Source organism: Pelmatolapia mariae, linkage group LG10_11 (genome assembly GCF_036321145.2).
Source record: "Pelmatolapia mariae isolate MD_Pm_ZW linkage group LG10_11, Pm_UMD_F_2, whole genome shotgun sequence".
Classification (NCBI taxonomy): domain Eukaryota; kingdom Metazoa; phylum Chordata; class Actinopteri; order Cichliformes; family Cichlidae; genus Pelmatolapia; species Pelmatolapia mariae.
In genome coordinates, this window is record NC_086236.1 from 28,379,033 (window position 1) to 28,401,895 (window position 22,863).

The 22,863-nt window shown below is 43.7% G+C and overlaps 1 protein-coding gene across 1 annotated transcript; it reads left to right on the forward strand.

Moving 5' to 3' along the window:
• The first annotated feature begins 1,471 nt into the window (after positions 1–1,471).
• zpld1a (zona pellucida-like domain containing 1a) lies at positions 1,472–22,444 on the forward strand. Its single transcript, XM_063484746.1, has 10 exons — positions 1,472–1,577; positions 1,852–2,072; positions 2,320–2,501; positions 3,058–3,130; positions 3,573–3,670; positions 17,876–17,956; positions 18,061–18,232; positions 19,831–19,933; positions 20,202–20,231; positions 22,269–22,444. The coding sequence occupies exons 1-10, from the start codon at positions 1,472–1,474 to the stop codon at positions 22,442–22,444; spliced, it is 1,242 nt and encodes a 413-aa protein (XP_063340816.1).
• The last annotated feature ends 419 nt before the right edge of the window (positions 22,445–22,863 follow it).

Genomic DNA, 22,863 nt, shown 5'->3' on the forward strand with positions numbered 1-22,863 from the left:
CTTTTTTTCTTAGCTGCAGAGTTCCTAATGTACAGCCTCAACAAGATATTTTGTGGACTGAAGAAGTATGAAGGTCAGACAACTCAGCAGACTACACCTGATTAAACAGATTAATTTGTGCAAAAGAAGAATGCTTTTTAGCTTTAGCACTAAAACATGTGTCCTTTTTTCCCCCCAATAGGCCTAGAGTGAGAAGTTTCCTAAAAATTCAAACTGCAATGTCCTGTCCTCGTGTTCCACATACATTTATATTCATATTTCCTGTGTGTCCTCTGTTTGCGCTGCTGACCATATGGAAGCTGATAGAGAGAGAACTGGCTAATCCCATGAAACTCCACAAATTTAGCTTTGTTTTACTTTGCCATGTGGTGAGAGTCCTGTGACCAGGAATCAAAATTTGGGATCAGGTATGCAGTCACAGGCAGCTTGCAGCCCCACCTAGCAGATTGCCTGCTGTTGTGTTGACTGAGAACTGCAGCAGACAAAGAATGAAAAAGCATGGATTCCCTGGGCCAAAGGCCCGCACAGTGGGCTTTGCACTCCCTGACTGGCCTAGAGAGAAAGGAATGGCTCAGTCAGCAGGCCAAGGCCACTGAAGCGATGAAAAGATAATTCAACACCCCCCCACCCCCCACAGCTCCTGGACCTCATGCAGCGTCAAACCATTTGTGAGCAGTGACAGAGCCAGATTGGGCCGAAAGGATATGAGTGGGAAACTTCAAAACCTGCTCATATTTCTGTGGATGTGAAAGGATTTGTATAACACATTCAGTTTTGATGGACTTTCCCATGTTCAATCCAGACAACCCTTTTTGTTGACACGTTCAAATAATGAATCTGTTATGTGTACGGTCCCTTTTTCCCTCCTGCTCATGAGTTCTGTTTCTAGTTGTCAGGTAGGGATGCTGTGCAGACCACTCCATCATCTGTCCCAGGCTTATGGAGAACCGCTCACTTGCTGGCTGCCAGGAACCAGGGTGAGTAGTTCTCCCTCTCACTGAACAACTGTGTGCTTTTGTAGGTGAGGGTTTTACTAACTACATAATCTGCTACAAACTAGTTTTAATTTAGCAGTTTCCAGAGGACTTTCAATCATTGTAATTGTCACTGAGGCCTCATTTAAAACTGTATCAGTTTCTTATAACTTGCCAAAGCTGTGGGTGCTCAGTGAATGTATTTGGTAGGAATATAAAAAATGTTCAACTTAAGGAAAACTGTTAATCTTCCCTCCTGCCATTAGTGCATGTAAAACAGATTTTACTTTCTGTCTTCCTACATGAGACGTTGTATTTTCTAAAGTGAAAAATGAATTTTAATTCAGTTTTATTTATATAGTGGCAATTCACAACAACAGTTGCCTCGGTGCACTTTATAATGTAAGGTCTTTACAAGGTCTTGACCCCACAATATAAAACAAATGGCGTTGATTGGATTATTCACATTACATTATTGATCTGTTTCAGGTGCTGAAATGGAACATATATTTGTCATTTTTTTAATGTTTAGTAAGGCCTTTTCAGTTGGAGCTCAATTCAATGGATACAACTGTGATGCAAATTTTCACAGCCGCTTCCCTGGTGAGGACTTAAAGACTTTTGTTTTGTGAATAACTGAATAGAAATTATGTTAACATTCTAAAAATGTGAAAAAAATTCTTTTGGACTGCCTACATGTTCCAAAGATGAGATGATAAGTTTTTTGGACACCAGTATTATGACATACAAAACTAAATGTTACAGACTGTAATCCCAGAAGTTAAATCTTTCTTTTTTGGGGGAAAATGTACTATTGTAAAATACACAATTTATGTACATATTTATGTACATTAGATTTTTTTGGCTTCTTTTCCAGCTGAGAGAGATATCAGTGTATACTGTGGGGTCCAGACCATTACCCTCAAGATCAATTTTTGCCCTGTTCTCTTCTCTGGCTACACTGACACCGACCTAGCCCTTAATGGTCGCCATGGAGACGCCCACTGCAGAGGCTTTATCAATAACAACACCTTCCCCACTGTTGTAATCTTTAGCATCAGCCTGGCAACACTTGAGTCCTGTGGTAATTCTTTGGTGGTAGGAAAAACTTTTTCTTTTTTGTATTAACTGCTCTTACTAAATTATACATACACACACACACACACACACACACACACACACACATTATATATATATATATATATATACACACACACACATATACTTCAATCAAGCTTTTCTTGATCTTGAGAACTTTTCTTTTTATCCTGCACGATGTCCAACCCTTCTTATCTTAGTAAAAGAGCTGGAGCAAGAATTTTACTCACACTGGTGTTGCTTACAGGTGTCAACTGCTCAAGGACCCAATGCTTATGGGAACCTGTCCCTGGTGCAGATTGGAAACATATCAGGGTATATTGATACACCAGACCCTCCAACCATCATCAGCTACCTGCCAGGTCTGCTGTACAAGTTTAGCTGCAGCTACCCATTGGAATACCTAGTCAACAATACACAGCTGGCCTCGTAAGTCTCACTCACACCTTTAAGCTTGTTTGATACCGTGATCCTATATACATGTAAGTTTCAATCATTATATCAATTGGCAGACAAAAAAAGAAGCAGTTTAATAATAAGTTAATAATAACAATAAATAATAATAATAATAACAATAATAATAAAAACAATACTAATAATAATAATGAAAATTTATAATAAGTTATTAAGTTCCACACAATACAACAGAAGTTTTTGTTGTTGTTTTCATGAAATACAACCCAAACACAGTTTGTTACATATTTCCAGATTTTAAGTCCTCAGCCCCACAACTAGAAAAAAAAGTCAAATTCAGATTACATATATTAACCTCTAAAAGGAGATATTGGAAATGTTTGGTCAGGAAAGTGTATATGTTAACCTGAAAGAGTGATGTATAGGCATGGTTTTAAAGAGAAGGATTCCTCAATGTTATGTAAATTTTAATATAAAAATGTATTTTTAAAATACTGATGCTACCTTAATTACTGTTAACTTTCATAATGTTTTAGGTACTTACTTCTTTTTTCCTTTATCTTGACTGAAGGTCATCAGCTGCAATCTCAGTGAAGGAAAGCAATGGCACTTTTATTAGCACGTTGAATCTCCTGCTTTATAATGTAAGTTCACAACAGTGAGTTATAAATGTTCATCTGTGTTGTACAGGTGATCTTAGTCTGTTGCGCCAGAGATAAAGCCACACTTGTATGCATAAAGTGAACATAAAGAAACTCTGCATCTATGTAAAGTTGATCTCTACCTCTTACAGATGTATGCATCAATTGTCCATGTACAAAAGAAGGATGATGCCAGATTCACAGAAATTCTTGTTATACAGTTGATGTAAAAAGCAAATTATTGCTAATACTGTAATTATACAAACGTATACTAAATTTACTCTTACTCTTACCCTAAATCCACTTGAATTAAACACTAGGGCTACATCGAATTATTTAGAAAATAAATGTCTAATAAGCAAATAAATCACTGTCAGTTGGGTGGACGAGAAGAGCCATGAAATATCACATCTATGCTTAAATGACAATTTGCTTTTTATTACAGGACTCATCATATATTCAGCAGTTGTCCATCCCAATGGCAGGACTGACCCTGAAGACACGCATATTTGCAGCTGTAAAAGCCACTAATCTGGATAGAAGGTATTCAGTCACAATGTAGCCTTTCAGCCTAAATATGCCACCCACACGGTGACTCATTAAACTATGATACATGATGACTTTCATCTGTGCATAAAAGCACTGAATATGTTAAAATAATACATCGACATTATTTATTGTAAATGAACTGATTCTTATATAGTATTTTTCTAGTTTAGCGCTCAAACCTCTTTATACAACATGCCTCATTTACCATCTAATGTTCACACTTCAATGATTGTATTGGAGAGCAACTTGGGATTCAGTGTTCTGCCTTCTGATTGGTAGATGACCTTCTGTACCTCCTGAGCAACAGACGTCCAGCTTACATTACCTAGTATTCTTAAGTGTTCTCATATCAAAGTACTAATCAGGCCCACCTCTGCTTAGCTTCTGTCATCAGATGAGATACATGACACCCCCCCCCCCCCCACCCCCAAACATACACACAAACAAACACACACACACGCATGTTGGGTTAACTGATAATTCTGTTTTGCGCTCTGAAAGCTAGGATAGGCTCCAGCACCCTGTGACCCTTAACTGTATAAACAGCTAAGAAAATGGTCTCTCATCATAAAATAAAAGGCTACATTTATGTTATTTCTAATTGTTTGTTATCAGAATACAAAAAGCCTAAAACCTCTTAACTAACTGGTGCAAAAATAAATAAATATATAAAATGTTAACACATTTTTTGGTTAGCTAAAGTAAAATATATTAGCAGCATCTTATCTGTTTTTCTTCATTAAAAGAAATAATGTCATTAGTAATACAGACCCACTAAGGGATCCCCTTACATACTGTATGTGTGAACAGTAAATGGGGTTATAAAAATATATATTTAATACTATACATTGTGAAAAAAACAGCACTTCTCTTTGTTTATCAGCTGCCAAATCACAGTTTTGCAAACTTTTTTTTTTTAAAATCCAAATTAACAGAGTACAAAGAAACAACACCTGCAACTGAGTTTGAACTTTGAGCTTAGTCTATAACTACTCCAGGAGTGATTACGCAATCTTCTGTGTCAATTTTTTTTTTTAATTTGCACAGCTCCTGCTGTGGGGGGAAATAATTATTTGATCCCCTGCTGAATTTGTAGATGTTCTTAAGTATAAAGTCTCTAATTTTTAATTTTCATGTTCGTTTATAGTCAGTGTTGAGGAGTAACGGAATACATGTTCGTATTTAAAATACAAAATATATGACTTACTACATTCCGTTTAAAAAGGTGGTATTCAGAATACAGTTACTTTGTTGAAATAAGTGGTTGTGAAATACACTCCACACACGTACACACACGCAGAGTACTTTGTCGCCAGCGGCCACGTTTATTTATAGATTCATGTTTGTTATGACAGCACACAGTCTGACAGCTCCGGTCTCAGCTGAGTCCCGGCCTCCTTTCCGCTCCTCTCCCGTCTCACTAAAAAGGCAGGAAAACTGTCATTAGTCCAAACGCCATCAGCTGTTCTCACCTGCCTCTCCAGCACCGCCCCATCGAGCTCACTGCGCCACTCCTCCCCTGCAGCCGCGCCCGGGACCACACCTCCGCCACACACCCCCACCGCCCGACTGAGGCCGGGGAGCCGTCCGGCCGAACCTACTCCCCCCCCCGCGAGCGAGAGAGGAAATCGGCCACAGCCATCTGCGCCCCCGGCCTATGGACCACCTTGAACTTAAAGGGCTGTAAAGCCAGATACCACCGGGTGATCCGGGTGTTGGCATCCTTCATGCGGTGGAGCCACTGCAGCGGGGCATGGTCCGAGCAGAGGGTGAACGAGCGCCCCAGGAGGTAATAACGAAGGGAGTCGACCGCCCACCGGATAGCCAAGCACTCCTTCTCCACGGTGCTGTACCGGCTTTCACGCTCCGTCAGCTTCCGGCTGATGTAAAGGACGGGACGGTCGGCCCCCCTTACCTGCTGGGACAAAACAGCCCCCAGCCCTCTGTTCGAGGCGTCAGTCTGCAGAACAAAAGGGAGGGAAAAGTTAGGAGTGTGAAGCAGCGGCTCTCCACAGAGAGCCTTTTTCATCTGCACAAACGCCGCCTGGCACGGCCCCGTCCACTGAACCAGATCTGGAGCACCCTTCCGGGTGAGATCGGACAAGGGGCTGGTCAGCTGCGCAAACCCCGGCACGAAACGACGATAGTAACCTGCCAGCCCCAGAAACCGTCTCACCTCCTTTTTAGTCTCGGGGCGCGGGCAGGATGCGATAGCCGCCGTCTTCTCCACCTGTGGACGCACCTGCCCGCCCCCCAAGTGGTACCCCAGATACTGCACCTCACTCCGTCCAACCGCACACTTCTTCGGGTTGGCCATGAGCCCCGCCCTCCTCAGGGACTCCAGGACCGCGGCCACCCGCTGCACATGCTCCGCCCAGGTGTCGCTGGGGATGATCACGTCATCCAAGTAGGCAGCAGCATATGCAGCGTGCGGACGCAGCACCCGGTCCATGAGGCGTTGAAAGGTGGCCGGGGCTCCGAACAAGCCGAAAGGAAGCGTAACGAATTGGTACAAACCGTACGGAGTGGAGAAGGCCGTTTTCTCCCTGGACTCGGCAGACAAGGGAATCTGCCAGTAGCCCTTGGTTAAATCCAGTGTCGTGAAAAAACGGGCCGTGCCCAACCGATCCAGGAGCTCGTCGACCCGGGGCATGGGATAAGCATCAAAGCGTGACACCTCATTCACCTTACGATAGTCGACACAGAACCGTATAGACCCATCCTTCTTTACCACAAGAACGATGGGGCTACACCAGGCGCTGTGCGACTCTTCTATCACTCCCATTTTCAGCATTTCTGCCAATTCCCTCTGAACAATTTGTCGCTTATGCTCAGGGAGCCTGTAGGGCCGTGAACGGACCGTCACGCCAGGCTGCGTTTCAAAATGGTGCTCAATGAGAGCCGTTCGGCCGGGCAGGGGGGAGAACACATCCGCAAAACGCTGTTGTAACGCGACAACATCCGCTCTCTGAGCCTGCGTGAGATGGTCATCACAAGGGAGGGAGGCGGGAATGATGGAATTTGGTACCTCCGGCCCCAACTCATCTCTCTCCTTAATCAGGCTTACCAGAGCAGCGGTTTCAGCCTCTCTCCACGCTTTAAGGAGATTGAGGTGATAAATCTGCGTGGCCCCTCCCCTGTCCGACCGAGCGACCTCATAGTCAACGTCCCCAACTCGCCGTGTGACCACAAAGGGCCCTTGCCACTTGGCGAGCAACTTTGAGCTGGAAGAAGGGAGTAATACAAGCACTTTGTCTCCCGGTGAAAATTGCCTGAGCCTAGCCCCTCTGTCATACAGGCGTTGCTGACGCTGCTGAGCCTGGAGCAAATTCTCCCGTGACAACCTCCCCAAAGTGTGGAGTTTTGCTCTCAGGTCCAACACGTACTGAATCTCATTCTTAGCGGGGCTCAGACCTTCCTCCCAGCTTTCTTTAATCAGGTCGAGCACCCCACGCGGCTTCCTGCCGAACAGCAGTTCAAAGGGAGAAAATCCCGTGGAGGCCTGGGGCACCTCCCTCACTGCAAATAACAGAGGGTCTAGCCAGTGATCCCAATTGCGTTCATCCTCAGTAATGAACTTACGAATCATGGACTTTAAAGTCTTATTCAGCCGCTCCACCAGCCCATCCGTCTGAGGGTGGTAGACGCTGGTCCGAATGGATTTAATGCCCAATAATTCGTACAGTTCCCGCAGTGTGCGAGACATGAACGACGTGCCCTGGTCAGTCAGTATCTCTTTCGGGATACCGACTCGGGAGATGACCTGAAACAGTGCCTGCGCCACACTCTTTGCAGAGATGTTGCGCAGCGGGACTGCTTCCGGGTACCGCGTTGCATAATCCACCAGGACTAATACAAAGCGGTAGCCGCGTGCGCTCCGGTGAAACGGCCCGATGAGGTCCATGCCAATGCGCTCAAACGGGACCTCTATGAGTGGGAGTGGGCGCAAAGGCGCTTTTGGTATGGCCGGCTGATTAACCAGTTGGCAGTCCGGGCAGGACGCGCACCAGCGGCGCACATCCGCGCGGATGCCCGGCCAATAGAATCGGTCCGTTATTCGCTCCAGAGTTTTTCCATAACCCATATTCCCCGCCATAGGGTTATAGTGAGCCGCCTGGAAAATCGTTTCCCGGCGGCCCTGTGGCACTAACAACTGGGCGTGTGTTTCCTCCGTGCGAGCGTCACGACTCGCTCGATACAACCTATCTTTTAATAAAATGAATCGCGGGTAGGTCCGCACGGCTTCAGGGCGCACCACGTGACCATCAATCTCAATCACTTGGTCAAAGGCTGAGCGCAGGGTGTCATCACGAGACTGCTCCAGTGGGAAATCACCCATGGGGGAAATTGCCGGAGCCGGCGGGGCCTCCCATGAAGGACCCGCCGTCTCCCCCTCCCCGGAGTCAGTGTCGGACGACCCCGCGTCACCACTGAGCGCCGCGCAGACGCTACATGCTACTAAAGGTCGTGATCGCATCCCCGCATACTGCCCTAACAGATGATGAAACCCCGGCCAATTCGTGCCCAGAATTAGGGGATGTGACAGCCGCGGGCTAACTGCAGCTGACACTCTATGCGTTTTGCCCTTATACTTTAATAACAGCGGCACTATGGGATACTTGTGCACGTCACCATGAACACACTTCACCTCCACCCAATCTGCCTCCAACAATGCCCCGGGGCGAACCAAGCTTTGGTGCACGAGGGTCTGCATACAGCCCGTGTCCACCAAAGCATGGCGTATACCCCCTCGAGTCCTTACCGGAATGCTGTACGTCCCTCCTGGACCGGGAGAGGGCGCTGGGGCACCGGCAACGCGAAACACCTGCCCCACCTCCATCAGAGGACAGTCCCTCCTCAGGTGTCCCGGCTGCCCGCACTTCCAGCACTCCTGCCCCGGCGTCTGTGCCGCTCTCCGTGGCTCAGGGGCGGCACTGCTCATGTCTGATCCCTGGGAAGGCACAAACGAAGCAAAAGGATTAGTGGGGCTTAGCACAGGCGCCCGCTCTGCCTGCGCAGGTACCCGGCGCCTTGGTGCCAGTACTGGGGCATGTCTGCCCGGTTTCCGGCCGCCTTCCCCGGGCTCCCCCGCTCCGGCGGCAAGATGGTCCTCCGCTAATGTCACCGCGACCTCCAGACTCGCGGGACGGTGGCACCGGACCCATCTCGCGGTCTCCACCGGCAGCCCCTCCACGAACTGCTCCAGCACCACCTTGTCCACCAGCAGCGTCTCTCCCTCCGATGAACCCGGCTGCAGCCAGCGCACCGCCGCGTCGTGTAGCTTCCGGGCCCAGGAAAACGGCCGGTCCTCCGCGGTCAGCCGACAGGCTCGGAACCGCCGGCGATGATCCTCCGGGGTGAGCCCCATCCTGTCCACCACCGCCCGGCTCACATCCTGGAAGCTGCTCCGCGAGGTCGGCAGCAGACTCAGGGCCGCCGTCTGAGCCTCCCCTGACAGCAGAGGAAGCAAACGCGGAGCCCACTCCACCTGCGGCCACTGGCAGGCCTCCGCCGTGGCACGAAAAGTCTCCAGGAAAACCTGGGGGTCGTCCCCGTCGCCCATCCGGGGCACCGCCACCGACAGCGGGGGGGTTCTCGGCGGCGCGGCCACGCCAACCAGCCGCTCCAGAACCTGGGTCTGCCGGCCTGCCTGCTCCTGCAGCTTGGCCAGGTGATCGCGCTGGGCCGCCGCCTGATCCTGGCTCATTTTCGCCATCTCCGCCAGCATTTGCGCCAAGAACTGCAAAGGCTGGGCGGGCGGCGCAACATGTGGGTCAGACATCCCCACGTAAAGAGGGTTCCGGCACCACTGTGAAATACACTCCACACACGTACACACACGCAGAGTACTTTGTCGCCAGCGGCCACGTTTATTTATAGATTCATGTTTGTTATGACAGCACACAGTCTGACAGCTCCGGTCTCAGCTGAGTCCCGGCCTCCTTTCCGCTCCTCTCCCGTCTCACTAAAAAGGCAGGAAAACTGTCATTAGTCCAAACGCCATCAGCTGTTCTCACCTGCCTCTCCAGCACCGCCCCATCGAGCTCACTGCGCCACTCCTCCCCTGCAGCCGCGCCCGGGACCACACCTCCGCCACAGTGGTCTTTTCCTGTTTCATATGTTAGGCTATGCCCTCTCTATTTTTGGTAATTCCAAGCCCGTGGAAACCCAAACAAAACACGCATTAAGAGGCTCTAATACCTGTGTCTCAATCTTGTGGCCCATGTCACCTCTACTTGCATAATGACGTGAAGAAAGATTTTTTTTAAATTATTATTCAAAAAGTTATTTAATATGAAGGCAGAGTGTTATAGGCATAGCCGTAAAGAATGTAGCCTCATAGGCAGTGTAGTCCGTGCTGCAGGGAGAATGGACTGCCAAACCCGTTATGTGTCTATAAGTGCAAGGAAGGGAGGGAAAGGAGAGTCGAAAAGTACAGGTTGTCAACGACCAGAAATGGGAGATGGAAGCATGTAAATATAATAATGACCACTGCAGCCAAAAGAAGCGCCTGACGAGCCCAGTTGTACGTAAGCTATCAAGACTCGACTGTATACTGTGTACATGTTTTCCTCCGAAACAATAAGTTCCTTTGGATCAGCCTTTCAATGCCTCTCTCTGTCTCTCAAAGTTGACTCAGACAACAAAATAAAGCTAGTTTTCAGCCAGACATGGAACCCGACGTATTAACTAGAGGTCCCTTTACTATGGTTCAGAGCAACGGACCTGTTTTATATACACACGGAATATCTTGCTTAGGATGACCCCAACCTCAGCAACAGGACCACTCTCAGCATCAACCAAGTGTGTTTTCTTTTGGAACTGTGTCTGCATTCCACCTGTTTCACATACAAGGGTCAGTTCTACAGGCAGAAACAGAAACCTACCACAATTCACGGATCATATTAACTCGGTGGACTGACACATCATATTCACCAGGGAGGATATGAAAAGTGACAGCTTAGCCTTCTTAGACTGTAAGATTTCCATCAGTAATGGGGACATCTAAAAGCTGATGTGTACCAGAAATCTAAGCATACGGATCTGTATTTAAGGTTTGACTCTCATCGTCCACTGGAGCATAAACAACATAAAGCCAACACCATCCCCACAGACACAGTGGCCAGGGAAGCAGAAGAACATCACATCAAGTAGGCCCTGAGGAAATGTGGTTATCGCAGCTGGACATTTGTCAAAGCTGGGAAGGCGCCTAAAGAAAGCTCCAGCCGATCCAGGAGAGAAGGACAACCGCTGACTAAGAGAAAACCTGTAGTTATCCCCCTGTGGCTTTTAAACCCCAAAACACGCTGCGCCAAAAATTGGTCCACCCCAAGGATGGGGTCCCCCAGCACAAACAGAGTAACTAAGGCTACGTTCACACTGCAGGCGAAAGCGCATCAAATCTGACTTTTTTGACCCTATGCAACCCATATCCGATCATGGTATGACAGTGTGAACAGCACAAATCTGATATTTTCAAATCCGACCTGGGTCACTTTCGTATGTGGTACTGAATCCGATACATATCTGATGTTTTAGAAAGCGACTGCTGTTTGAATGGTCATGTTGCATTAAATCCGTCTTTTACGTTGCTGACACAAGACAGACGCCAATTATCAGCGCCGGAGAAGCGCCCGAGAAGACAATGTGAACGCTTCCTGGCCATCCAGTGTAGATGTTAGTGAAACTGTTGGGAAGACAATGCTGGAGAAACGTGAACATTTTATTTGTACTGTATAATCTGCAGATTCTGACAGAAATCTGCAACTATCCTTTGAAGCACCACTCCTCTCTAAAACAGCAATAAGGATAATTATTAGGCCATATGAAAATAACAAAATAACAAAATAACTTAAAACAAAACTGGGAAATGTTAAGTCCGAAACAAGTCTTTATCCGGTCTTTAAGTGATGACGTGACGAATCCTGCTTCCGGGCCCAAAGTAGTCTGCGTTTAATATGGCTTTTGTGTTGTTAACATGTTTAATGTTTTGTATCTTCTTCTATTTAATTTCAAAAAGCTCCTAAAAACAATCAGTGATCACTGTCAGCCTCTCTCGGCTTTTATTAACACTAATCTTTTTAAAGCTCAGTTTTTAAAACCTTACGATGTAAGTACAACCCAGCCCATGCAGCAGTATATGAATGACTAACCCGGTATTGTGGATGGATTATCTCAGTTGTTCTCCTGGCTGAGGTTTGGTCTATTTACAGCATCCTGCCATGCAATTACATTTTTTCCCGACCACCGAGAATCCTCACATTAACTTTTATCGAGTTGAAAAAAGCGTGTTTATATTATGCTCACACAGCCGTGTCGCTAGCGGTCACGTAGCACATCGTTATATAACAGCTAGCCAAACTTCAGTAACCCTACAAACGTCAATGCTGTTTAGTTTTCTGTCTTCATTTATGTCGGAAGTGATAGCAGAGCTGTACATTTGAATTTGTTTCCAAAATCCCTCAGTCAAGACATGCTATATTATTGGTATTATTAGTATTTAGAAGGAAGCTAGTGAGCTAACTTCCTGCTAATTTCTAGCTCCGTTAAATGTCATAAATTGCATTTTCATGGATGCCTGGATGTTAAAATTAATTGTTACACCTGGTAGAGCAGAACACTGATCATTTTATTTCAGATGAAAGACTTGAGACAGTTTTTCAACTCTCAGTGATGCCACAGTGATTGTTTGATTTATGGACCCGCACTGGAGTTGAGCCCAGACAAGGCTAGTGACGTCAGACTTAAAGACCAGGGCCATCAGTCAAACGGTACTGTTTGGTCTGGGTCTAAACAGAGCGCGTTGTGTGTGACGTCTTCTTTTGCGCATGCGGGCCACTGAGGGTTCACACTATAGCGCGTTTGCTGTCACATTTTATTTGTAGTGTGAACAAGGAGAAAAAAAAAATCAGATTTGATCAAAAAATCAGAATTGAGCATAAAGACCTGCAGTGTGAATGTAGCCATAGCGTATGCTGTTAAGTGCCAGGAGGATTGCCAAGATTTATACATCAGGGAAACCAAACAACCCCTTTCGAAGCAGATGGCACAACACAGAAGAGCTACCTCGTCAGGCCAGTAGACACTCTTTCAATGATGAGGATGTACACGTCCTGGACAGGGAGGAACGCTGGTTTGAGCGTGGAGTCAAGGAGGCCATTTACGCGAAAAGGGAAAGACCAAGGGTACATCTTTCACCATCTTACAATGCTGTGATTGCAGCCATTCCCCAACTCTCTGTGAATGGTACTCATGGCCATTGATCAGTGGTTGTTGATCAATGGTCATGAGAATTTGACTAATCATGATGAAGGTGACCTCCCGGCCCATTGTTCCTCAGTGGGCTGGTTTCAGTCATTATGCAAATGTACTGTTTATAACAGGGGTCGGCAACCCTGGGCATGCGTGCCACAGCTGGCACGCGAAGGGTTAACTGATGGCACGACCATAGCTGGACTGGCCATCGGGCATACCGGATGGCGATTTTTCGTTTTTATGGGCCGATGATTATTTTTTTGTAACGGTATAAACAATGAAAGGTGGTGGATTGGCCAGATGGTGGCCGATGTGTAAAAATAAGTCAGTTGTTTGGTGGTGGCTATGGCGGAGCTTCCACAGAGGCCAGCAGGTGAATGAGGGAAAGGGGAGGCAGGAGAAGGAGAGACCCGAGGCGGCCACTGGTCCGAGTGTCAGGTGAACTGATCTTCAGGTAAGAAGTTATGACCTGCAGTCTATCTGGGTCAGATATAAACCAAGTTTAGGTGGAGTTAGCAGTTATTTTTGTTGTGCTGACTTTTTACAGTCAGTTACAATAACTCGTACTGCGTACTAGCTAGCATGACGGAGTTGCTATACAGCTGGGTGGGTGCTATGATGTTACTGATAGTGAACTTTATTTTATTCATAAGGTTAGTTACTCACTTTTAATAAATAATTGTCTGAATCTTACAACCAAAGTTTTTATCTGATGTAAAATGTATAGAAATCATACATATACCAACAAGACAGTGTACATCATTGTCACAACAGCGTTTGTTTTCATTCAAAGGCTTTATGGCTTTTCCTACAATACCAGGTGGGCCGGTCTCTAGTCAAAATGCCCGGGCTGATTTGCTGTCCCAGTCCAGCCCTGGGCACGACACGTAGTGAATTAATCTGAGAAGGTGCATTACAAAATAAATGGCCGGGCCAGCGGTGCACATTGCAAATTAGTTCGCATAGACACATTAGTTGTGCCGCTTCTTAATGACAGTATCTTAGCTAACAACCCCAACTACCAGATTCAACTTGAAATTGGCTAAAAATAACTTAGCCTACCCTTAAGAGGGACGTTGCTAGCTGGCAGTTTTTTCAAGCGATGTTGAAATTTCCACATTCCAACACTTCAAATGCTTCAGGAGCTGTCCGCTCAGCGCAGCATCAGCACCACGGAAATACACAGATACATTCGTAGATTCGAGACAGAATTCACAATGGGTTTTTGGGACTTTCAGGTGTATGGACCAATGTTTTCTTTTCTGATCAAACCAGAAAGCTTTAATGAGCAGATGGATTTGTCTCGCATTAATTGGCTGAGTTAATGCCAGTTAATGTGACATCGAAATGCAGCTGATTGAACTGAAAACCTTGACTCTGTGGGGGTCAAAGTTTGCAGAACTACGAACGCAGCTGGAATCCACAGCTGTGCGTGTTCATGGAGCTTGCATTTTCACCTGCTGGACATCACTACCTGATAAGATTAACTATCTTCAGAACATTGCAGAGGCCTTGACAGTATTTGGTTCTACATATCTGTGTGAGCAGATTTTCTCTCACACGAAGAGTGTCCTCACGTAGCTGTCTGAATGCTGGACACTCAGAGACCTGTGTCTCTGCGAGTGGGAGACCAGAGATCAGATTAACATGTGTATCTCTATATTAACAAACATGCCATATTGGCCCAGTTTATTTTTCTGATCCCTGTTGTGAGGAGACCACAAATAGCATTTGCATTTTCTGTTGTACAGTTCATTTGCTGTTATGGAGTTCTTGTTATGGATAAAAAGTTTCTTTTTTTGTTTCAAAATAGCTGATAACTATTCGCTGATAGCTGCAAACATCTGTGAACAAATATAATTCTATAAAGTTGTTCTATATAGTGTGTAACTGTTAATATAGAGCGTTATTAAATTTATTGCTAATGTAATCAAATGGCACATTGACTTCTGAGGAAATTTTAGATGGCACTCATCATCAGAAAGGTTCCCTACCCCTGGTTTATAAGATTGGGGAAACCTGCAGTCAGCTGAGACTGAAGAAGTCACTTGGATGAGTGACGAAACGTTTCTCCCACTTAAAAAGCTACGTCCAGATTAAGAGAACCAACTTTTGGAGATCCACGCGGAATAGTTTCCTATATAAGATTTTAACCAAAAATCCAGAAAAAAATCCCCACATTACATAAAATTATAAATGGATTTTCATATAATTGAGTTAAGTATGCATTTGAATCCCTACAATCTAGATAAAATTCTGGCTCCCAGAGATTAGATTACAATCAATTAATTAGTTTCAGAAACAGATACAGACCATCAATCAATTACAGATAGTCAGCTTATTATGTTTATAAAGCACACCTGCCCACAGAATCAAAATCTTTAATTCCAACTTCTTCTACTACCATGGAGAAGACCAAAGAGCTGTTAGAGTTTGTCATGAGCAAGACTGTAGATCTGCACGGGGCTCAAATGACCATCAGCAAGAAGTTAGATAAGAAGGTGACAACTGCTGGTGCAGTTATTTAGATATGGAAGAAAGGCCATCAATCACCCTCGGTCTGGAGCTCCATACAAGTTGTTGTCTCATGGGGTGAGGAGGATCATGAGAAAGATGGGACATTAGCCCAAAACTATGTACTTGTTAATAATGTGAAGGCAGCTGGAACCACAGTCACCAAAAATATAATTGGGAACACACTGCACTGTATTGGACAGGTCTGGCATTGCCTACACCTGCTCACCCTGCTCAAGACAGCCTTGAACATCTAAATGTTTCAGAGAAGACTTAGGACAAAGTGCTGTGGTAGGATGAAAACAAACTCAAGCTCTTTGGCATCAACTTGTCACACCGTGTTTGGAGGAAGCAAAATACTAAATATCACCTAAAGAAGGTACAGTCAAGCTACAGGACAGGGATAGACATCGCGTCGGATCATCTGGTAGTCATGCTGTGGGGCTGTTTTTCTGCTAATGGATGACTTCACCACATTAACGAGCCAATAGACTGTAAAATCTTGGATGAGAACGTCCTTCCCCCAACCGGAACACTAAAGATGAATCATGGATGAGTCTTCCAGCATGACAATGACCAAAAACACAACATCATGACAACAAAGGAGGGGAGAAAAGGAAGCAGTTGAGGAAGTTGAAGCTTTGAGTTGCCAAGTGGCAACCAAGTAACCTAAGGACATGTGCAAGTTTCTGCATAGAGGAATAGGCCAAAATCCCTCCTTTGATGTATGCAAACCAGGTGACCAACTACAGAAATGTCTTACTTTTGTGCTTGTCAACAAGGGTTTATTTATCAAGTACTGAATCATATTTTTCTCCTGGACACAGTTTGCATTTCACCATTGTGCTTTTGTACCATTGCAATCAGTAAATAAATAAAGTAGTGTCCACAATTTAGCTATAGACCAAACCACAATTTTCTTCCTCCTGCACAAGAAATGATTTCACTTACTGCAATTAGCTGAATCAGTTCAGAGCAAAGGAAGAAAAGGGCATATTTGATTGTTGTTGTTGTTGTTCTTCTTCTTCTTTCTATCCTACCAGTGTGCAGATAACTGAAGAGCTTTTGTACTAAAACTTTGTAATAAATACCATCCACCCGCATACATGCCAACCCTTCCGATTTTTCCGGGAGAATCCCGAATTTCAGTGCCCCTCCCAAAAATCTCCCGAGCCACCATTCTCCTGAATTTCTCCCAATTTTCCACCCGGACAACAAAATTGAATCAGTTCGGCTGAGATTTAAATTATTAGATTAGATTAGATTAGATTAGATAAAATTGTATTAATACCTCGGGAGGGTTCCTCCCAAGGGATACAGCTGAATAAACGTCAAACAGAAAACGTAATAAACAGAAGTGTGAGATGGTCGAGAATTTATGCCAGCGTCGGGTTTATTTTAGATAGCAAGGAGTAGACGGCAGAGTTTCACACCACCGAGAGAGCTCGTGACGTAATTCTGAAGGCTAGACCGTCCAATTTCACAGTCGCTCACTTCCGGCCTACCCGGCTTTCGGAGGACCCAGCCCAATTAGACCGCGAAGGCCGTGTCCTCAGGAGGATGCAGCCTCTGAATTTGGACACCCCTGCTGTTTCCGGCTGGACAATAATAACAGTGACATTTAACTTATTTTATCCGATAAATTAACACTGTAAAGTACAAGTTTTTTGTATATAAATGTACATGTATACCACTCCCCCCCCCAACAGCCCTTTTGAATGTCTTCCTAATTCTGAGGTCTCAAGGTTGGCAAGTATGCACCAGGGGTGAGAGGGAGTTTTTTTTTTTGTTTTGTTTTGTTTTTGCTTGATTGTTTGTTTTTATACAATACTAAAAAATACATAAGCAATTTTTAAATGGACTTTATCATGAATTAAATGACCCTTCTGGGATATTGATCTAGTTCGCAGGGGGGTTGTCGATCAGTTTAGCCAGTTTCAGTCTGAGGCTTTAAGAAGAACGTAGCACTTTTTAGACACTTCTTTTTTGTTAGACTGCAAAATCAGCACTGTCTATTAACGTTACAGATGGGTAGGACCAATAACATTAGTTGCTATCTGAATAATAACTTAAGTTAAACTGAGAACATTAATGTATCCACTGGCCAAGTTAACAGTTATCATATAACTGTTTAGTATTTTAGTGTTGTGTTGTTGGAATGCCCATCTGCAATGTTGCTCTATGAAGTTGTGTCACACCTAGAGGAGGTAAAGAAGGCACTATTGGTATTGCTACTGTTATGAATAAGCATCTAATTCAATAACGGGTTTTAGTATCCATTAGTATCCGAAAAAAAAATTTTTTCACAACTTTGCTCTGGAGGCACCATTTCCACATAAGGCTGCATACTGAAACACAGTTATCCTAAAACAGGTTGTACCATGTTCTGTTCCTTTGTTCTGCTTTTAATCACATTTTTGTGCAAATTAGATGGAACATTCTAATGGACTACTGTTACACCACACCTTCTGGAAATCCTAATGATGACCTGCGTTACGATCTTTTCTTTAGGTAACTCCAGTATAATAACAGGCCCATGATTGTGTAAAACGCTGACTCTGACTATCCTTGACAATGTTTTAATAGTCTTCTCTAATGTTGCTTTTCTGAACTAGTTGTGAAAAAGACCCCCAGACCACAGTGTTCGAGAATGGGAAGAGCCAGATGGGTCGTTTTGCCTTTGAAGTATTCCGCTTTGTAAAGCACAAGAACCAGAAGATGTCCACTGTCTTCCTACACTGTGTCACCAAGCTGTGCCGAGCAGATGATTGTGCAATGCTGATGCCAGTGAGATTGGATACTGACACACTCACACATGAAAAAAAATCTTGGGATAAAATATAACACATTAATCTTGTTATAGTCACCTTCATTTCAAAATGGAAAACTCCATCGACATAATTATCTTACTTAGGTTAAAATACCTAAGCTCATTTACAAATTCTTAACCACAATTTGGAAGTACTTGTACTTCTACTGTACATTCTTTTCCATTACAGTTTATACCTCTCATAGTATTTTCTATTCACTCTACATTCAAAGGGTAAGTATACATTTATTTGAATTAATAAATACTAGTTCCATTATGTTTTCATACAAAGCATATACTGCATCATTGCATCAAATTTAATATTAATTATAGAAATAGTTTGTTTCTTGAATTTAAACATCAGCTTCACTTCAGCATTCCTAAAGTCAGTTCTTCAAGTATAGTTAGGTGCTCATAGAAACGTTCCTTCTAATCACAATGGGCATTTCTTAAAGCATCTGTATGTGATAAAGGATTCGTTACACAGCAAAGTTCATTGTAATAGATTTGCTGGAGCTAATCTGATGCTTCAGTACGCAGTGTTAGATGAATGTCCACCTCTTCTCACCCCAACCAATCGCAGCAGACAGCCGCCCCTCCCTGAGCCTGGTTCTGCTGGAACTTTCTTCCTATTAAAAGGGAGTTTTTCCTTCCCACTGTCACTAAAGAGTTGCTCATAGAAGCAATTAGTTGACCAGATTACATTCATATTTCTTCAGACTAAGTGACTGTCTGACTTTCCAAACAGACTGAGATTTCCAAATGGTCCTTCCATAGAGTCTAACAGACAGCAGCACTGTTATTGAACAGTGGTCAGGCCACAGCAGTTACAAGATATAACAGGTTATCAGCCTACATTCCTCATTTTTCAGACAGTACGATGTCTTGAAAGACACCTGAGCATCTAGATTTCATGTTTCACTATGAATCATCATTAAACAATAATAATATATGGAGTAAAACAAGTGAAGAATAATGCATGTACAGCAGAAGAAATAAATATTTGATCTCCCGCTGAATTTGTAGGTTTGCTCATCCTCAAAAAATTAGTCTCTCATATTTATGGTAGTTTCATAAAAACTACAGAAGGTGATTAATGGTCATTTTATATTTTTGAATAATTGCACCAGCAATCTTCAAACTTGATAGTCTTGTAGCCCATTCCAGCCTTGTGTGAGTCTCCAACTTTGTCCCGGACAACATTTGACAGTTCTTTGGTCTGGCCCATGGTGGTGGAGCAACTAGAGCGGAAGAAAACAGGTCTACTTTATACAGATGACAAGCTGAGATCAACAGTAGTTGTAACTGAATGATTGATTAGTTCTGTGTCTCCCCATTAGAATAAAACTACCAAAAATATCAGAGACTGTTCATTTCTTTTAAGTGAGCAAAGGGGATCAAATCATTATTTCCCTCACTGCAGAATAAGGGGTTAGATATTCCCCCGATATCAAATTGGAGACATATCTTGGCAACATCGATGGGTTATATTAGCAGTCTGTGTCCTGAATTCCTCATCATAAGAACATACACCACATGAGAGAGGACTCTTTCTTTCTGTGTAATATTTTCATAGATCTGTGGCAGCAGGAAAAAGAGAGATGTCTCTGAGGGAAAGGGATCAAATGCTGCATCTGGAAACGCCATCCTGACTGCTGGGCCTATCATAACTCGGAGTGGTATAGTTTGATAACACTCTTGCCTAATATTTCCACAGCTGAATAATTTTTACTGATTATCCAATGTATTACAAGATACTGGTGTATGTCAAAATCCAAGATTTGACGCCTAAATGTTGACTAAAGTTGAAAGCTTGTCTGGGTGACCTAGGATTTTCAAAACAGTACAAGGCGTCCTTGTCTAATGTACTGTATACACGCCAATGAAAGAAACTATATACCATATGGATTACAGTGTGCTGAAATGCCATGTCTTTGTTTTTCACAGATGAAATACCAGCCAATAATTCTCAGCTGGGTAAGTCTTATCATTCTGTTCAATAAGTGGTATGATGCTTTTGTGTGTTGTTCTACTTTTAAAGGTTATAAGATATTTGTGTTTTCACTGGGAGAAACATTTTTACTCATCCAAGTGACTTCTTTAGTCATAGCTGACTGCAGATTTTCCTAGCCTTATAAAAAGGACTAACTAACGCACTACTAACTAACAATGGGCTGTAATATCAATTGTATAATCATTAACATGCAAATTGTCATGACCCTTGATAACTGGCCATGAGTACCATTAGAAGATTTCCAGCATGTTTGAAATCACAGCATTGTATGGTACATCTTTTACCATTTTACAATGCTACAAATGCATTATGAGGTGGTGAATGTTTTGAATTATAGCATTGTAGGGTACATCTTTTACCATCTTACAATGCTACAAATGCATTATGACAGTGGTTCCCAAACTTTTTTTGCTGGGCCCCCCTTTGGTTTACAAGAAAAATATTCAACCCCCCCCCTCGCGCGCGTATATTTTGCTCCATTGCGGTTTATTTCACACCTCAAACATTTAGTAAACAATTAAGCAAATACAAGTAATCTGCAGGTAGTAAGAAAATAAACTACTAACTCTTTTACGCTGCGTCCGCACGTACACGGGTGATTTTGAAAACGCAGCTGTTTCGTCCACATGTAAACGGCGTTTGGAATCACCGAAAACGGAGATTTTTTAAAACTCCTTTTTTGAGTTTATGTGTGGACGAGGAATACGGAGTTCGTCATGCAACGTTAAAGGTATGTGCCTTTTTCCACGTCACGCTGTGCGCCACGTGATTGTTTACATGAGATGAATTGCAGAATGGCAGATAGTCAGATTAACAGTATTTTGTCTCTATCTTCAGGTTTTACACGCTTACATATACACACGCAGTTACTGTCCCTCTATTTAGAAAGGCAGAGGCGTCACGGTGTAATTATTTTACATGTAGTTGTTTTTTTCCTGTGTAATAATATTCAACATTGCTATCAATACATTTTTCAAAAAATGCATCTCTGTGCAAAATGGGTTTAAAAACATAAACAACTGTGGGATACTGTTTGTCCGTGATTTGAACCGAGGGAACAAATCCTGGCAGGATCAGCCTGATATTATTCGTATCCCACTGTAACTTTACTGTATAAAGAGCTAATATCTCCAAAATGTCAGGAGTAGTTAGTTCACAAGTGTTTGTGAACTAAAAATCAAGAATGTGGGATACTCTAAGGAGCTTGGAAAGATACTAAAGATAATGTGGGATACTGTTTGTCCGTGATTTGAAGAGCCCAGCGCGTGCTCCCGACACAGGGAAAACCAATTATGCAGGAGAGACCTACCTTGGCACTTGTGCAGGTGAAGCCAAAGGGAAGATATGCTTCACCATATTTTCTAGTCTTTGGCTTAGAATGAAGTTGGTTTGGAAACATATTCAGCTATGCTTCATCTCCTGCTTTGCGTTTGTGTGGGTGCCCCGTGCTAGCAGTGTCCAAGCGTTGTTTTGGGGTTTTTTTTGCCCTTTTCATGCCGTGCCCCCCCTGCAATGGCTCTGCGCCCCCCCTAGGGGGCGCGCCCCACACTTTGGGAAGGTCTGCATTATGAGCTGGTGAAACCTGCAGCCAGCTGAGACTGAAGAAGTCTGGATGAGTGATGAAATGTTTCCCCAACTGAAAATACTATGTCCAGATGAACAGAATCAACCTTTGGGATTTCCTTAACTGGATGATTGCACAATAATCTAGACAGGAACATATACCCTTCTGCAATGCCTGCGCATACTATATTCCTCAGGATTCATTTTATTGTTCAGCCAGTATAATGCTTTAGTTGTTATTGAAAATCAAATACTGAGCCGGGATATCTCAATCTGACATTAAAAGTTGTGTAGTTTCTCATAGGAATGACAAAAAAGGTATTAGTGTTTTAACACTCACTGCTATTTGGCACTTTGCATGAACTTAAGAAAAAGCATTGAGAATGTGAAAGACATTTTTACATTTTGGAATGTTTCTTTGTGTTTGTGCTGCTTAGCCCATCTTAAAGCTCCAGTGTTTCACACAAATACAATGACCATCGCACTCATCTCAGGCATGATCATTCTGGGTGTCATGTGCCTATGCTTCTTCATCATGTCCCTCACCCTTCTGAAAGGCAAGAGCGCTCCAGTCGGCACCCTGTCAGGAGTCCGAAACCTAACCTTCAACTGAGTACCTGAACTCACTGCAGACATTTCTCATCAGTTCAATGCTAACCAAGAATGCAGAACACGCTGTCTGTGCATGTGGGCATCAAAGAATTTAACTGTTGAAAAAAAAAAAAAACCTGTTACCAGGTCTGTACAATGAGTATTAGTGTAGGAGTTAAGTAAAACTGGGTTTTGTGTTCCTATCACACAAAAAGCTAAGCCTCAGCCTGCATATTTTTCATGCAGCTTTAACCCATTAGTGGGGATACTAAAAACTTACTGCAATACCTCAGCTATACAGTTTTCATTGCAGGGTATGGGATCAATTATATGGCTTGCAGTGCATTATATAGTGTATAATAAACGTAGCATTTCCTGAGGGAAATGATAGATATTAGAGAGATAAATTTACTTAATCATTTAGTAGGAGTTTTTTTTCCC

What these genes read in the sequence shown, in the direction of transcription:
- zpld1a (XM_063484746.1), top strand. Translation starts at nt 1,472, where the DNA reads ATGGAACATATATTTGTCATTTTTTTAATGTTTAGTAAGGCCTTTTCA. An exon ending in TGAATCTCCTGCTTTATAAT is followed by an intron (nt 3,131 to 3,572) that starts GTAAGTTCACAA and finishes TTTTTATTACAG; the next exon opens with GACTCATCATATATTCAGCA. An exon ending in CGTTACGATCTTTTCTTTAG is followed by an intron (nt 17,957 to 18,060) that starts GTAACTCCAGTA and finishes TTTCTGAACTAG; the next exon opens with TTGTGAAAAAGACCCCCAGA.